Source organism: Microchirus variegatus (genome assembly GCF_963457635.1).
Source record: "Microchirus variegatus genome assembly, chromosome: 11".
Lineage (NCBI taxonomy): Eukaryota > Metazoa > Chordata > Actinopteri > Pleuronectiformes > Soleidae > Microchirus > Microchirus variegatus.
Window position 1 is genome coordinate 19,280,290 of NC_139812.1, and position 17,080 is coordinate 19,297,369.

Below are 17,080 nucleotides of genomic sequence, written 5' to 3' on the forward strand. Positions count from 1 at the left end.
TACCAATGACAGCAACAGGTTCTTCCATGCCGTCAATGAGTGTTCCTGGGAGCACGGCTTCTCTGAATCTGCTCTGCTGCACCGGATTGGACAGGAAATGCGTGAGCAGTAAGAGACCCAGTTTCACAGTAGAAGGATGAAGGTGGGGCTGAAGGAAGAGCAGGAACCAATCGCTGCCCAGGGCCTCGAACGCTGAATTCTGCTGACTAGTGGGGGAAGAAGAACACGACAGACTCATTAAGTGACTGCTCCTGCCATGACATTATGGTGGGGAAAATAACTGTAGTTTGAAACTGCGACAGACGCTGCCTACTCTTTGGTTAGGAGGCTGTCTGAGCTGAGGATTTCGAAGAGAGATAGTAACAGCTGGTTGCGGATGCAGATGAGGTGGACCGGACTAGCACTCTGAGCTGCAGGACAAACATGTGGTTAAACCTCATCATGTCATCATATAAACTTGTTGTACGTGTATGTGTAATATTGAGTACCTGGTGTATCGTGTGAAAGATCCCTGTCGGATATCTCCTCAGCCATGCTACTAAGAGGAGGGAGCGTGGAGACCAGAAAGAGCCCAAGTCTAACAAAACAAAAGGACATAAAGAATATTCAATTTAAGGCTATTTTTAATGTGTAATCTTTATATGGAGACTGTACGACACACATATGGAATGCATCCCCACATTGTACCTGCTCAAGTCAAGAGGGGTGAAGTGAGCTCTAAGGAGGGAAGTGATGACACAGGAAATCATCTTCACTTTCCGAAAGGTAACTGCGGAATCAGAGAGCTGGAAGAGCAGCTTTGGTAGCAGGCCAATTGTGTGCATGAATTCTGCATTCCTGATGTCACTGTTGAGGTTACAGAGAGAAAAAAAAAACAGTGAGAGCATTAATATATTTTCCCACAGACAGATAATCTAATTGAGGAATCCATGCACATGTTCAGTCATGCTCTTCTCTTCAGCCTCTGTGACTGATGCTGTTGAACATTACCTTGACTGTTTCAGTTGCACATTTCTGTGATATTAATGACAGACTGCTGCAGATTTTGACAGAGCGGTCAATGAAGTCTGCCATCAATGCTGGACAAGAGCCTCTTTATAGTGCTGTGTAATTTCCCCCAGCCATGTCAGTTAATAATTAATTTGATTAAAGCTGTGAACCATATTAACAGTCTGTTCACACACTCAGAGCTGTGGAATTTACCTTGAGGTTTTCAGAATTTCAGTGAAGTGGTTCAAAACTGAAAGGTCCAGATTATCTGGCGTGTTCTGCCACACCTGAAAAGTGACAAAATCGAGACAATTAACTTACAGATGTATAAAAATACATTTTAAAAAATAAATAAAACTTTTCCAAATAAATTATGTCTGGAAAAATGTGGATGTTTACCTCCAGGTCACACAGCAGAGCTCGGAAAGCAGGTATGTTTTGTAAGCAACCAGACCCGGCGTTCAGCTCCACAGAATTGGAGAGATACAGAACCAACTGAAGAGTTCTGTTGCTGATCAGACTTTTCTTCATCTTGAGCAGGAAAGCTAGTAGCTACAATGAGAGAGAAAATACAAAAGAAGTGATAAGAAGAATGAGGTAATACACTACCGTTCAAATAATTGGGGTCACCTATACAATTTTGTTGTGTTTTCCATTAAAACTCACACTTTTATTCAAGAGTTGCAAAATGAATAGAAAATATAGACAAGACAGTGACAAGATTAGAAATAATGCTTTTTATTCAAAATAATAATTTTGCCCTTCAAAATTTTCTTTCCTCAAAGAACCAGCAAAACTGTTTTCAGCTGTGCTAACATAATTACACAAGGGTTTTCAAATCATCCAATAGCCTTCTAACGTGATTAGCAAACACAGTGTAGAACACTGGAGAGATGGTTGCTGGAAATGGGCCTCTATACACATACATACATATGAACATATTCCATTAAAAACCAGACGGAGTGTATTTCTGATTAATTTAATGTTATATTCATTGCATTTCCTTAAAAAATAAGGACATTTCTAAGTGACCCCAAACCTTTGAATGGTAGTGTAGTTTCATCAGTGTAAAATGTTTAAGAAATGATTTGACAGAACCTTGTATCCGTTGATGCGGCTCATTTCCTCTTGCATGGCAGAGTTGGTCTCCAGCACGGAAAGAAGAACTTTAACAGCTGCATACAAAGAGCTGTCATCTGGAGCCATTGCAACTAGACTGAGAACAACCACAGGTCCACCAACATACAGGAAATCATTGGATGCACTGCTGGGAGTGAATTTACGCACACCTAGAAGGAAGCAGACATGAGCTCAGGAAGTGTGCTGGCAAGAAACAACTAAAGCAGAAATAAAATTGTCAAAATACTAACGCATCTACCAAAATGTCCAATGAGCGCTGCTCCTATGGTGCGAGCTGTACCACTCAGGTGCTGACTGATGTTTCGTGCAAGGAACACAGGTGTAGAGTGATCGCGAGATGTTATCCCCATCTATAATTTCACACACTGACTGTTATTCTGTGTAAAAAAAAAAAAAATATATAGCATAGGTTCAAAGTGTGGCCGTACCTCTTTAGCAATCAGTCTGCAGTCCACTTGATTGTAATCGTCTCGTATCTGCACGACAGTCGTTAATGTCGAAATTCCTGGGTTGATGCCAAATGAGATCCTCTCCTCAGGAACCAGCCTGAGAGGGGGAGATTCAGCATCTGGTGCACAAGGGTTAAAAAAACAAACAAAAAAAAACATTTCTGTAAAAAACGTACACTGTCAAAGGTTGTAGTTTGACAGACAGATACTTAATTAGGAGACGAATTGCAATTGTTTCAGCTCCATTTGCAATGTCATACAAATAGAAGCAATAAAGAATACACAAACACATAATATAACAGGACACACGACAACTGACCGCTTAAAACAATTAACCACACATTACAGTCACAGATAAAAAAGAGTAAAAACCTTTCACTCTATATTATATTTTTATATATATGTATATATATATAAATGTGTGTATGTATAAAAATGTATATATGTATATATATATATACATTATTAACTGAAGTTACAAAAAAGACTTTCTGTAGAAATCGTGTGTGAAATTCTTGCATAAGATCGAGTGACCTACGTTGCTCACCTATGTTGCGCAGAGCCAGGAAGTTGCCTTGGTAAGCAGTGCCCTGTGTGTATATGAGATTCACTGCCTCAGGACTCAGAGGCTCTTCAAAAAGGTAAGCAGGGCCCACTCGCCACACTAGAGCAGCGTGCTCCTTCCAGAGAGCCGGCGTTCCTATCAGTCCACACACATCGATCACAGCTGTGGGGTCCATGGAGACATACTGACCAGGAAATGGCTTAATATATCTCATCTGACAAAAAAAAGGCACAGGCATTGTTTTCTCAAATTACACAAGTCTCCGTGTTACATCAGTATGTCAATGCCACCGCAGGTCTGGAATCAGTTTAATCATCAGACTCTCCCTCTTGTTATACCTTGCCTGTCCCCAACACCTTGCCGTTGAAGTAGGCTGAGGTCAGACAGCTCTTCTTCACGTCTTTAGCCATGACCACAACCAGGTGGTGCCACTGACCTGGGACCAGCATGCTTGAGCAGCGAAATCGCAGTGATGACGGCAAAGAAGTGGGAGTGCTTACTTCTGGCTCCATCATATCTAAAACAACAGAGGAAAAACAGTCATTATGCATAAAGTAGTGATGCAACTGACCACCTATTTAAATACAGTTGATGAAAATATTAGAAATTCTAGAGATGAAGCCAGAAAGCTAAGTCTCTAATGTATGTATGTTTATGTAATATGTTTATAAGTGTATAATCACTTTTTGCTTAGCCTTAGAATAAGTGTTTAATGTTAACGTTAAGCAAAAACCTAAAGTACTACACAAACAATGATGAGCAATATCTTTTCTGGTATATGAAGACGACCTTAGTTAACTGATGTGATTAAGAAAGGGAGAGTTGAATGAAGGAGTCTCCATTTTGTTGCAATCTGACTGCAGTCTCACTTTTACATTTAATAAAATCTTATACCCTTGACCTTTAGATTCATCTTGGCTAAATATCAACTTCTAATGCTCTTACCCAGGTACGTAAATGCTTCCTCCTCCGTGGAAATGACCAGACAGCCATCGTGGGCTGAGAAGGAGATTGACAGGCAGATGTACTGTTGTTCGGTGCGGGACATGTGTCGAACCACTGACAAGAGACGGATTGGGTGTGAATCACAGGCTGAACTGAACCTGTTGATCTGGAACCAGCAGGAAAATGAGAGACCAGCTGTCGGAGGAAATCCCCGGCAATCTATGAATGACAGGGAGATGATTATATGTTTTAATCAGATTTGTTGACAAGTATCAAACATTCAGACTGATTGCCTACCTCGTCCAATTCCACCAGTTGATATCGAATCCGCAGTCACTCCTTTTACTGTAGCCATGGAAGGCAGGAAAAGACACCTGCAAACCACAAGTATTTCAAGAAATCAGTGAATAATTTATGCTTTTTAATTTACGTTACATTTTTAATTTTTCCTTTACCACAAATAGGTGCAGCAAATCTTTTTTTTTTACGTCATCTGCAGGAACACAATACTCACCCATATCCACTCTCACTCATGTCAAACTCCACAAAGGCAGGTGATGAGGAGACTCGGTGTGGCCTGAAGGTGCGTGGTGATGTCATCGATACCAGACTAATGATCTGATGGACAGGGATCGCAGGACAAGAAGAGGACTGTAACAAGCTGAAGGTCCGCTTCAATGCCTTCACTGGTGTTCCCACTGAGGCTTCTGCCTTTCTGCAGGGACCTGCTTTAGATCACACAACCAAAAATCCAGATTTGTGATCTGTCTGTGATCGGTCTGAAAAACAAACCTCACATGGGTTCAGTAAAAAACAAGAATAAACAAGAAAGAAACATAAATGTATACCATTTGATTCAGGGGCTGGACGGGACAGCGTTTGGCCTGTCAAGCACATTAGAGGGTCATGTAAACACAGGAACTTTCTGAGGAGGAAAAAAAGAGCACATGTGAATCTTGTTTGCACAAATACTGAGACATTGTTGTAAATGCAAATACATTACTGACCTGAAGTCTGAATGTGTGATGGCCTGAGAGGAGAGCTTTTCTAAGATGCGTGTAACAGGTAGATGTAATGGGTGAGTCGGAGTCAGCAACATGTGACGACAGTGGGCCAAAAGTGTGGACACCAGTCCTCCCTCACACATTATCTGCCGGTTTTGCTCGGTTTTGACCATAGCCTGGACATGGTGTGCCAGCGAGAACTGAACCTCCATAGAGAGCTGGGGGAAGAAGAAAGGCAGGTGAGGACATTTGTGTCATTCTCAGAGCTTATTAGTGAGTAATATACGGGATACAACAGCAAAGACTTATAACATGTTCAGACTTGAAAGATACCTGCGGATCCTTGGGTGTAAACAATGCTGGGAGAAGAGTCATTACCACACGGATTGCTCCTGGATGAAGAATAACATGATTGCATGTGAACCTATTAAAAAAACACAAAGAAGAGAAAATATGGGTTGATAACATGTACATATTACTCTACAGGCCCAACTACGACTGTGGAGAAAATGCATTCATACAGTGTCATACAGTGAGTCTTCCACCCCCTCCAAACAGTTAAATCATCCACCTGTTCTGAGATTCTCTGTAGACTGAAGACATACTAGGTGCTGTGCTTCTGGATTCTCCCTGTGTGTCCAGCACTGACTGTGAGCCTGATCCTAAGTGGACAGGAGGTGACATTGAAAATAGTCCTTCATGACTTACTGCTCCATTCAATTTGTCTTTATCTCCACACCCATCCTCAAGTTCTAGTGCCACGTTTAACTCCTGATGAGAGCAGGCACCTGATGCAAACTGGTCGAGAAAGGAGAGCAATTTGATACATGTCCGAAGAGTGACAGGCAGACAGTGCTCAGGTGAGGAGGAGGAGGAGGAGGGAGATTCACCGGCCTCTGCTAAGTCAACATACTGGTGGAAGCTCTTTCCAGGAGCCTGGCTGTCCACTGAAGCCTTAGGACAGGAGCCCTGCTCTCTATCCCATTTCTCTTTCTCCGGGCTGCTGCTATCAAAGCAGCCGAGCTGGAGCAGAGCATCTGCCAGCCTTTCATAAAAGCCACCAGTCTCAAAATAATGTGCGTTTACTGCGTGGAGATGCACAGCCAAGGACAAGGTGTGAAGAGCGAGGAGGAGGAGGTCCAGCAGCTGTTGACGTTCAATCGACTTCCACAGTTCTCTCTGTGGAGGGTCAGACAGGGCTCCTTCCATGTCGATCACCAGAGACAGTAGTCCAGTGAAGCCTCCTGCTCTCCTGAAGGCGTCCCAGCTGTTGGGACTGTCCAGTACCTTCCGCAAAGACTGAAACACATACGAGGGGAGTCAGATACAGCAAACACACCTTACCAAACATGTGACAAAGCAGATTCTCTACATTGTATTTTAGGAAGAATGTGCATTGAGTATTGATAGACACTTTACTCCAAGTCCCAGCTCTTAAAAGCATCTCCCTAGTCAATTAAAACAATGTCATGAAAAATAGATGAAACACACAGATATACCATAAATCATTTCTGGTAACTAGTTTTTGGAGGTGAACAAAATAGCATTAGGTTTATTCAATTTTAAGAGCTAATCCATCAGGTAGGTAATGTGTGAGGCAGAACGCAGAGGGAAATGTGATTAACTGAAACTGGAGTAATCACAATGGCTCTCAACACTTGCCAACCCAGGTCGCACCCAATCTGATTGCCACTTGCTTTAACCATGTTAACACAAAGAAGTCTCACACATACACACACACACACACTCCTGCATGCATGCACAAACAAGCCCTCTCACGCACATTGAATACACACAATATCTGCAAGTAAGTGCTGTTCTTGCTGCCATTTATAAAAACGGACACATACAGTAGGTGTGTAACTGATTTAGGCTTTAATCACATCTCTGTCCCACTCACTGATCTGATAGAGGTGGTAATCCTCATAGTGCCACAGCTCAGAGCTGCTGCCCTAATCAAATAGGTCCAGAGTTAACAGCTCAACCTGTTTTAGCAAATCAATCTGCATTTGTCTATAATGGAATCAGGGTCCCACATGCTAAGAAAATAAATTCACTAGCATATTATGTTTTAAGTGCATTAGAATGTGTTATGATTTGAGTGGAGACATCCGAGACCACTCGGTATCCAAGTGTTTCTCGGTGTTTGTGTGCCGTTTTATGTGGATGAAAAATCTAAGTACCTGCAAGAGGTCCCACTTCAACCCAAGTTCCTGCTGTGTTGAGGAGCAGATTGCTCCTATGGCTGTGCTCATGAACTCCTCAGGGTTGATCTCAGCGAGTTGCTCCAGAATGCTCAGAGTGGGACCCCTATACTGATCCTCATCCAAGAAGATCTTTATATAGGGAACCATACCAAGGTCTCGCACTGAAACTAGAATACACATGATGAGCTTAAGTAGGCAACAACATGCCTGTTTATTGCCTTATGTGATAAAAAACAGAAAATGTTTGCCGATTGCAAGCATAAAATGAAGCAAATGTGCATACCTGAGTTTTTAATGGAACGCAAAGTAAGGGTCGACACAACTTGAAGCATACAGGCAGTGAGCAAATGATCGCTGTCTTCCACACATAGCAGGTGTTCGGATTCTAAAAAGCACAAGAACTCAGTGTGAAACTAAAAATGACTGAATCATCCATGACCTTCCTTCATGAAGAGAGAAATAATGTTGGTTCATACTTATTTGAGAGGGAGAGACGCCAGCCTTCCTGAGGATTTTAGCTCGTCTACGAAGTTCTCCGAGCAGCATCTCCAGAAGACCCCAATCACTCAACACCTCCGCTAGCATACCGCTGTGTACCGTCATCCTACAGAGCAAAGCAGATGGCCCAGTGGCCCATGTATGTTCAGCATACATAGATGAAGCATTGACATAGCAGATAGCACATGTGATGTTGGATTTAGGTGTTTATACCTAAAATTGGCAACTACATCCAATAAACTTGTTTATTTATATTACTGATTAAGATAAGATAAAACTTTATTAATCCCAAAGGAAATTCTTGTTCCAGGTTGCTCCAAAATTGCAAATATTACAATAATATCAAAGTACAAAAATAACAATAACAGTACAAGATCGCAAAAAGAACTTCAAAAGTGAAATATAAAGTGTCAAAATAAGTTTTTAAACCAATCTTTTGCAGTTCCACTCTGATGAAGATGTTTCTCTGGTTCAAAGTAGCTAGTATAATGCAAGGTGAAAAACAAACTTGTATCAGAGGATGTAGGGTTTATTATTTCACCTCACCTGTGAAAACATTTAAGAGCCAACACTCCAAAGTTTATCCCCACCAAACCTCCAGCCAGCTTCCCAGTCCAAATCTGCTTCAGCACACCCAGTACTGCACGCAAGGTCTCATGAGGGATGTAGTTCATCTTAAACACGACCTGCAGGAAACCCAGCATTAAAACAAAATTCATTTGTTCGTGTTACGGAAACAACAAGATTGAAGATTTTAGAGTGAAAATTACAGGTCATACCATCTCCAGCTGAGAAAAGAATAGTTCTTGGACAGGCGTTGGTTTATTCCACACACAGGCAGCCACCTGGGCCATTGACTGGACAGTCCACTCCAGGAGGAAGAAATTGGCAGGATCTCTCTCCCATATTGTATGCAGGGTGTGAAGGAGCTGGCAGCACAGCAGAGAATCTTGGGAACGCAGCAAGGAGGCCTGCAGCAGGTGGAAGGCCTGCAGGTTCTTTACTGCTGAGCCTGGAGACAAACATACAATAGTAACTAAATGGAAAAAAATATCAGCGTCAAAGGAGGTTTCAAGCACCTAAAAACACGGCAGATTAAATAAAACATGGGGGTCATGGAAACATGGGAAGTTATTCTTTTTCTAGTTTATCAAATACAGCATTGCAAAACAATATCACGCTGAGGTCAATTCAGCTAAAACACATTTTGAATGTAAACTCCGTTTTATTGTTGTTCTGGCAAGGTCAGTCAGTCAATTTGATAGAAAAGGGGAAACCTAATAAATTAAGAGCAACCTTTAACACACAGCACATGCCGAATTCTACAAGCAAACCCAGTTATACATACATAGACAGATTGAACAAACAATATAATATCCACAAAGGCAAAAGAAAATCAAGCGTAATCTGCCTTGATAGAGTTTGTTTGCTGTAATGTCAAAATATTTAGGTATGGTCTTAGATTTGGAAACAGAAAAACACTTGTGTGTGTTGTGTATAAATATATACCAGGCTATGAATTTGATTCATTTTCACACTTAATAGAAAGGAATTGCATCATAATCAAATAAGATCAGCACAGAAACGATCTCTCGACCCTCTCTGGAAAGGTATCTACTCCTCAGTGTGATAGATGTGAGCTAAAAATGTGTGTGTGTGTGTGTGTTTGCATTGTGATGTGTGTGTTTATTATGGACACTCTATTTATGAGTGTTGGATGGAGGTGTGTGTGCATCTATGATAGATGGATGCTTGCTGTAGGCCAGTGGTGAATGGATGTGGGGCATCCTAACAGAGTTAGAGGGGAAGCCTCCACTTCATCATCCCAGACATAATCACCTCAGCTGCCTGTTAACGTGAGGGGTGCTGTGCACTGCAGCGGGGTAGCAGAGGGGGAGTGGGGAGTCATGGTGTGTGGGAAATCAAGGAGAGGGGAAAGGGGGTGGTGCAGTTCGGGTGGGTTATATGAGGGCTAAAGTGCAAAGATGGGACGAACTGTGTGCTCATTTGGGGCAGCCATTCCCCTCCCCGTGCCCATCTTTGCTGAGCCATGCAAAGATAATAATTAGATGGTTTGGAGTGTGCATTTAGAAGTGATGGTTCAGAGTTTATCCTCATGGTACAATAAACTGTTGGAGATAATTAGGGAGTGTTAGCCAGAGAGTAACAAAGCAGAACAATTGAAAACTTGACCTACCTTTGGTGAGCGGTGGATCAAACTTGAAGCTTGGAGGCTGTGGGTTGGTGACACAAAGAGCCACTTTAAGTTCGGTTTTTCCGAGTAGAGTGAACGATGCAATGAGAGCCAGTAACTCCTCCATAGGCTGGAAATGGTCCACGGACACACCTTCCTCACAGCTGTTGGTGGTATAATGATATAAGAGCATAAATGTAAAAGAATAGAAGTAGCAGAGAAAGATAAACATGTCTCTGTACGAAAAACATACTTAAATTTGAATACATTTTTCTGTCCATGTCCATCTATCTCACCGTTTTAGGATGTTCTCAAGGGCCCGGTAGCCACTGTTGGTGTCAAACTCCACGAAGAGGGCTGCATTGAGGGGATAGGTGTCTCTAACAAAGCTGAACACAGCCACGGCCACCTCAGCAAGCAGCAGTCCTGGGACGTCTGCGCGGATGTGCAACAGGTTCTGGATGCAGATACGCACACAGTTCTTGCCTAATGCAGAAAAAGGAGGTGTTCTTGGTCAGTGAAGTCTGTCATAATGGTAGACTAAAATCATGAACCTTTGTATTCATTGTTTTTATATGTATTCAGAAGGAAATAGCTCCACAGTCATGTGAGCAAAATATCCTGGTGGAAAAACCTTGATGGCTTTTTGATGTCCAAAATAAATTGAAGTAAAAAACCACTTCAATTAATAATTTGAGTGAATCATCTGCGTTGGTGGATGCATCATGTGAAACACATTTTCAGCACTATCTATTTCTGGGGGTGAGTGATCATGAGTCTCCGTGTAATCAATTAATTAGCGAAATAAAAACATCACCCTGCCCAAGTCATTTCAAATCAAATCTAAGTATCCACTTTCTGAGCATCCTGTTTTCCCAAGCCTTTCACACGGCACATACAGCACTAGCTATGTAAATATTAGATTATATTACTTGTGTAATAACATTTATTATAGCGGCGGATCTGTCATCAATCTTTTAGGATTATAAGGACTGCGAGAAAATAATCAAATTTAGCAAACTTCTGTCAACAGCTGCTGTAATACAGTAACAGAACTATTTAATGGCCAAGTGGGTTTAACAAAAAGTAACTTATCCTGATAGCTTTCTGCACTTTCATTGCACATTTGTTTTTGTATTGTTTTGTTTTCTCTGGATTTGTTTGCACAAATGGCAAATAAACGTCTCGTTGTGATTTACTTCACCTAGCAAGCTCGGGACAGTGTTGCTTGTTGCTACGGCGGACACCGCCTTTAAAACGCGGGACGCCTGGTGTCTCCAGGAGGCGCTGGTCTGATCCCATAATGACGTGAGGCCAATAATGAGACACTGCAACTCCTGAGTTTCCACCAGTCGCTCCACATTGACTGGCTGCCGACAGAGCTGGAGGAGAACCTGGAAAAGAGCAGGGGTAAGAAGTGGGCAGTGACTTGAAGACAATAGAAAAGAATAGAGGCAGCACCTAAGGCCAAAAGGTAAAACTGTCATGCGACGTGAAGGGAAAAATATAAAGGGTAAACCGAAATGTAAAAGCATATTGCCTCAAATGACCTGTGTTAGTGGCTCCTGAAAGGTGTCTTCTATGGCTGTGTTCTTCTGTTTTGCTGGAAGGCACACGAGCAGGTATAGACATTTCACCAAAGCCACAGGGAGACCTGGATTTATACACAACAATATATCCTACACACAGAGAGAGAGAGAGATTAATAACTTAAAAATCATGAATATTACATTTATAATACGACTAATTATTGATGCATTGTGAAGGTAAGATACTTAAATATGAATAGAATATCCAGTACATTAAAGTAGCATTCAATGCCAACCCTAAATTTTAAAAACTGTTCATTATTACTCACTGTTGTATCAGCTGTCAGCAGCAGAAGTGACTTTAACAGCAGCCATCCTGGACTTTCTCCTATTTCACACTTTTTGTCCTCATCCAGCCGCTGGAAGAACTGCACCACCTCTTCACGTGCTGCCTCTGAAAGCAGTAGAAAGTTGAAATCATTCAAATGAAATAAACCCGTGCTTAAATAGGAATCAACCTGCATAGGTGAAAACAATACGGGTGGCTCAGGGTTCTCATTTGCATGTTCTTTTTCTATTTCAGTTGGCCTTCAAGCTTGACAATGGTTTGTAACAGGAAATGATTTAAGCAAGACTGCGTCCCTAAAAAGGCCAGATCAATTCAAGAATGAAAGCTCGCAGTTGGATGGAGTGAAAAAAAAAAAACTATTCAAACACTTTGTCAAACATGGAAACAGAAGTTTACTTCTCTAAAACAGACATGTGTTTCTGCTTGAAAGTGCCATAAAAACACCATTATATATAAACAAAACGGCAACAGAAGAGACAAGGAGCGAGACAGCTGTGAGAGAACACCAATCTCTTCAAGTATTTAACTACACGCATGAGCTGCTTGAACTCTTCTGTGAACAGAACAGGCGTTTAAGGCGTTAAGAAACCTTAATGGAAACACAAAAACTACAGCGGGTTGGAAAAGCAGAAGTAGACAAAGGAGGTAGAAAGTCCCTCTATCTGCTGCTGCACGAGTGTCTGTTAGTACCTGCTGGTCTCTCTGCCAGTCTGCTGTGGATGTTAAAGATGACAGTGTCTGCAGTGAGAGCTGCAAGACCCTTTACGTCCAAACCTTCGAGTCTGTCACCGTCCTTGCAGGCCTGGGATCAGTGGGGAAGAAGCAAAGAAAAGAGAAGAGCAAAAAAATATGCTGATTGACACAAAAAGAGATACAGAGTTTTGTAAATAGACTGAAAAGTTTGCGTTGTATGTAGATTTATGTCTGCTCTGTGGACTTTAATTTTCTCTGCTTGTGTTTGTTTCTTTTAAAGCACTTGGTGAGTTTATGTTGCTTTAAAATGTGCTATGGGAGAAAGATCTCAGAGCACCATTGCGATGATTAAGTGATATTAAGTAATGTTACATGTAATTAATCACATAAAATGTAATTTTTCCCCTTATTTGTTAAGCACATCTCGACCTAATGCATGATATTTAGTGAGGCAGTGCAACCGCGTTATCGCTGGATCTCAAGTGCTTTTGCTAATGCACCGCGCTATAAATAATGAAAGCCCGTGCCTACTATACGCTCTTCAGGTCTATAAGAGGATATCGCATTTCACTTGAGTTTGCTTTTCTTAAAGTGAGGCCCTATGTTCTCGTCAAACCTCTGGTCAGGAGGTTGATCCATTCACACAGAACTGCACACAAACCAAAGAGATAGTGTGTCTGCAGCTGTAAACCTGATCAATGGTGTCACACACAGATCTAATATGGAGTTTACGTAGTGTGTGTGTGCATGGGTAAAAAAAAAAAAGATGTGAGGTGGATTCACAACTGTGACGCAATTCAGGCCCCGATTATGAGGGAGTTAATCAAAGTGAGGCCTGGAGCAGAGTCTCTGAGGCACTTTGGTACTTCATGTGATAGTTCAGTAAACTGCATGCATTAACTAAAGGTTCATATACACGTTACACTTGGGGAAAGTGCAGTGATTTGATCAGCTGAGGCTCAAACATTGGACTTTTGGCTCATTTTAATTGTTCATTCAAACACTCTGGAATTTAACCTTTTCATGGTTGAGTTATTAATTTAAGCTGTGACCAGTTCAAGATCCTCCAGTAGATACTGTCTATTTGTTTCATAATTGGGGGGAAATGGAAACTGGTGAAGTGCAAAATATAGCGGTGAAATTGTCCCGGTGCATACCTGTATGTAGATAGGTAAGACTTTAACGAGATGCTTCTCCCTCTGCTCTATAGGAACATCAGGTCTGTGGTTTGTACATGAGTGGATTCCAAGTTCCTGTAGCTGTTCTTTGAGCTCCTGTGAGAGTTGAATGTTCCTGCAAGAGCCCTCCACTTTCTGCTCCTTCACCTCCACAGAGAGAGATAACTCCCCTGAAGCACTCAGCTCCCCCGTTTCCTTATTGATCCTCTCCCCTTTGACAGTCTGGTCCTGAAGTGAAACAAAGAGAAATCTTGAGATTGCTATTTGTTTTTGGCATCCGCAGTTTAGATAACATCCTAAACGTGTTTTCCCTGGTTAGTCTGGCTTCCTCAGATAATGTTCTCTCAAACCCAAGCCTGAGCGCGCTGTTTACATAGCAACATCCACACAGAGGAAAACAAATGTTCAGTAATTGGAAGAATGTAACACCAGTAAATTCAATCTAGTGAAATTACATAATGTTGACAGCTTTTCAAGCTTAAAATCCCCCAACCACACAGGGCTAAATGTATCTCTTGTTTTCATTGTTATTCCTTTGCTCTGACACAATATTTAATCAACCAACACAAGCACTAATTGTGCAACAATACCAAAGGCATCCCTGTCACCTCAAGACATTTGAACAATTATTTTTGTGAGGCAATTTGAGGTGCACTTAATGTAAAAAATAATAAATCAGGATATAAAAAAAAAATCCTAGGATGTGTGGGACCATTTTTACAACTTTATTATTATGACATAATTCTTCTATCCTTCATAAGAGACTGCCAATATACATTTTGTATTTCTTTGTCCCAAGCAGACATGTCTTTGTTTGACTGAGGTTTATTGTTGTTTTCTAGTTACAGTGATTTTTGGCTTGTGTTTTTGAGACACCCATGCTGAACTTCACATTCCACATAAATGCGTGAACACTTGTTTCCTTGTGTGTAAAATAAGGATGACTGAGAGACTAAACACTGACATCATGGGTACAAAAAAACCCCACAAATGTCGTTTTCCAAAGCAGAATTCATACTCTTACCTGTACGTGTGTGAGAGCCATCCTGGACTTTCTTGCCCGAGTGAGGAATCTGTCACCTGGATTGTTTCAGCTTCAGCTATTGTCCCAAATGTGGTCTTTCTCGGTTTCCATGTCAGGAGGAAAAGACAAGCAGAGGCCTGCTAGGACATAACTAACGCCTGCTGTGTGGACACTTCTGTAAAACTACCCACCACGTACTAATCTGCAGCAAGCGGACTGAACTTTGAACAAGCAGAGCAACTTACATCAGCTGGCCTGGGTCATGTGCCTTCTTACTTCCTTAGAGAAGCAGAAGTGAAAAAAAAAGTGTTGTTTAGCTGGTTGGATGGGGCCCTCCCACTACAACTCAAATGGGAGGCATTATAATAGTTGTGTCATGTATGCCAAGATTCATAGGAATTTTAGGGACAGAACCCAAGGGCAAACCCTAGCAAGGGCAAATTGTGTCTAGTTTTATATGAATTAAGTTGTAAAAGTAGAGTCTAATTATTTTATTTGTGTTGTTATGTTTGTTTTGTCATATTTGAGGCTGCAGTTATCAGTAGTGAGTGCAGCAGCCCTGAGTGAGTGAATTTGAATTGAATGGGGGGGGGGGGGGGAGAGAAAGAAATCACAGCAACATCAAAACTAAGCTAAGCAGCACCATCTAGTGGCGATACTTAATAAAGGGGAAAAAAAGGCCCCCTCCTTTCTCCCTTTTCCACATATTCACAGCCGGAACCACTGAGGAGGGAAACAAGAGGGGAGTGGGAATTTGAAAGGACACATTAACAAACACTGTCCAAAAGTAAATGGACGTTATTAAAATCCTAGTCATTCGAATCACAGATTTATTTTCACTTTTCGTAACTAACAAACAAACTGCTAGTACAACCAGTTTGATTATATGTGGTGTTTTGTGACAATGATAATGCCGTGAGCTACTGTACGGGTTTTCTGCGGTGTCATGGTGAGTGGGCAAGTGAGTTAGGCCATAAATACTGTGATTCTAACAAATATTGTGAGCGACACCGACAATTATAACACCAGTCACAGTAAATATTATCACCTGCTGAAGTTCATTCCGAACGCTGCACTGCTGCCGCCATTTGTTTTTACGTGCTGTCAAATTCGGACGCACCCACATTACGACTCTGACCTTTAAAAACGGTGAAACTAGATGACCTACATCCGGTTTTCAGAATAAAGTATTTAAAAAAATAAAGTATACACAACGTGGTTTGATCGCATAAATAACTGCTTGTTCCATTTGCATAAAATGGTCATAAAATTCATGATGTGTGAAATAAAAAATAAAAAATATATTTTATCTGGACATCATGACATCTATATTCTACTTTACTTACATTTTAAAACGGCCCACAAATTTAACGGTGTGATTTTGTTTCTTTACAACCACGTTTGTTTTTTTCAACCCACCTTTATTTGTGAATAAATACTGGCGATAATATTTACATATCAACAAATAATGTGTAGAAACCCGTACAAATCAATATATAATTATGAGATGCTAAGTGATTATTTTGTAAAAATGTCCCATGATAATGAGACGCTATGTCATAATAATAAAATAAAAAAATAAATATTATGAGATACTAAGTCATAAGTTTTGATATAATATCCCCAAGTTATGAAATACTGTCATAATAATGACTCAACATTTTGAGATAGTATGACTTAGTATTTCTTAATTATGAGATAGTATTCCATTATTATGTCTTACTATGTTATAAACATGACTTAGTAATATATATTTTTATTTTTAAGTGAAACTGAGCAGACTGAGCATACAACATAGAAAAGACAAAATCAATTAATTAAATGGTCAAGACAAATGTAAATCAGCCAACGATTAAGGCTTTCCTGGATTTAACAGCATTTAACTATATTATACTGTTTATAATTATTTACAGATAACATAAAACAGTGACATTATATTTTTAAATATAAATGTAATATACATATATATGTATATACATATATATATATATATATATATATATATATATATATATATATATATATATATGTATATACATATATATATAAATATATATATATACATTTGTATATATATGTATATATACATATATATATATATACATACAAATGTAATATATATATAACCCAGGATCACAAAAAGTGCAATCGTTTTATCAATCAAATCAAAATATCTGTCTTTAAAAAAAATAATAAAAGCACAGAATGTTCAAAGACAAAACATACGTGCTGACGTCATGAGTCACATGGCCACGCGTTGCCCAATGAGGTGTCCAGGGCGTGGTCTCACTGCCACAATCACTTTAGCACAGTGG

At 40.5% G+C, this 17,080-nt stretch overlaps 1 protein-coding gene across 1 annotated transcript in view; it reads right to left on the reverse strand.

Moving 5' to 3' along the window:
• Nucleotides 1-14,786, reverse strand: part of wdfy4 (WDFY family member 4) — a gene marked incomplete at its 5' end in the record, with an annotated part of 39,199 nt that extends 24,413 nt beyond the window's left edge. Inside the window, 31 exons of the mRNA XM_083897411.1 lie at nucleotides 4-206; nucleotides 314-410; nucleotides 489-577; nucleotides 688-846; nucleotides 1,204-1,277; nucleotides 1,390-1,542; nucleotides 2,089-2,279; nucleotides 2,369-2,480; nucleotides 2,559-2,698; nucleotides 3,118-3,358; nucleotides 3,483-3,661; nucleotides 4,090-4,308; nucleotides 4,387-4,463; nucleotides 4,604-4,817; nucleotides 4,938-5,014; nucleotides 5,097-5,311; nucleotides 5,427-5,517; nucleotides 5,665-6,392; nucleotides 7,277-7,467; nucleotides 7,584-7,685; nucleotides 7,777-7,904; nucleotides 8,345-8,484; nucleotides 8,578-8,810; nucleotides 9,996-10,156; nucleotides 10,289-10,478; nucleotides 11,197-11,386; nucleotides 11,543-11,671; nucleotides 11,851-11,975; nucleotides 12,561-12,672; nucleotides 13,721-13,969; nucleotides 14,766-14,786. Of these exons, the coding sequence (XP_083753537.1) occupies nucleotides 4-206; nucleotides 314-410; nucleotides 489-577; nucleotides 688-846; nucleotides 1,204-1,277; nucleotides 1,390-1,542; nucleotides 2,089-2,279; nucleotides 2,369-2,480; nucleotides 2,559-2,698; nucleotides 3,118-3,358; nucleotides 3,483-3,661; nucleotides 4,090-4,308; nucleotides 4,387-4,463; nucleotides 4,604-4,817; nucleotides 4,938-5,014; nucleotides 5,097-5,311; nucleotides 5,427-5,517; nucleotides 5,665-6,392; nucleotides 7,277-7,467; nucleotides 7,584-7,685; nucleotides 7,777-7,904; nucleotides 8,345-8,484; nucleotides 8,578-8,810; nucleotides 9,996-10,156; nucleotides 10,289-10,478; nucleotides 11,197-11,386; nucleotides 11,543-11,671; nucleotides 11,851-11,975; nucleotides 12,561-12,672; nucleotides 13,721-13,969; nucleotides 14,766-14,786 (5,230 nt within the window). The remainder of the gene's footprint in view (nucleotides 1-3; nucleotides 207-313; nucleotides 411-488; nucleotides 578-687; nucleotides 847-1,203; nucleotides 1,278-1,389; nucleotides 1,543-2,088; nucleotides 2,280-2,368; nucleotides 2,481-2,558; nucleotides 2,699-3,117; nucleotides 3,359-3,482; nucleotides 3,662-4,089; nucleotides 4,309-4,386; nucleotides 4,464-4,603; nucleotides 4,818-4,937; nucleotides 5,015-5,096; nucleotides 5,312-5,426; nucleotides 5,518-5,664; nucleotides 6,393-7,276; nucleotides 7,468-7,583; nucleotides 7,686-7,776; nucleotides 7,905-8,344; nucleotides 8,485-8,577; nucleotides 8,811-9,995; nucleotides 10,157-10,288; nucleotides 10,479-11,196; nucleotides 11,387-11,542; nucleotides 11,672-11,850; nucleotides 11,976-12,560; nucleotides 12,673-13,720; nucleotides 13,970-14,765) is intronic.
• Between the last annotated feature and the right edge of the window lie 2,294 nt (nucleotides 14,787-17,080).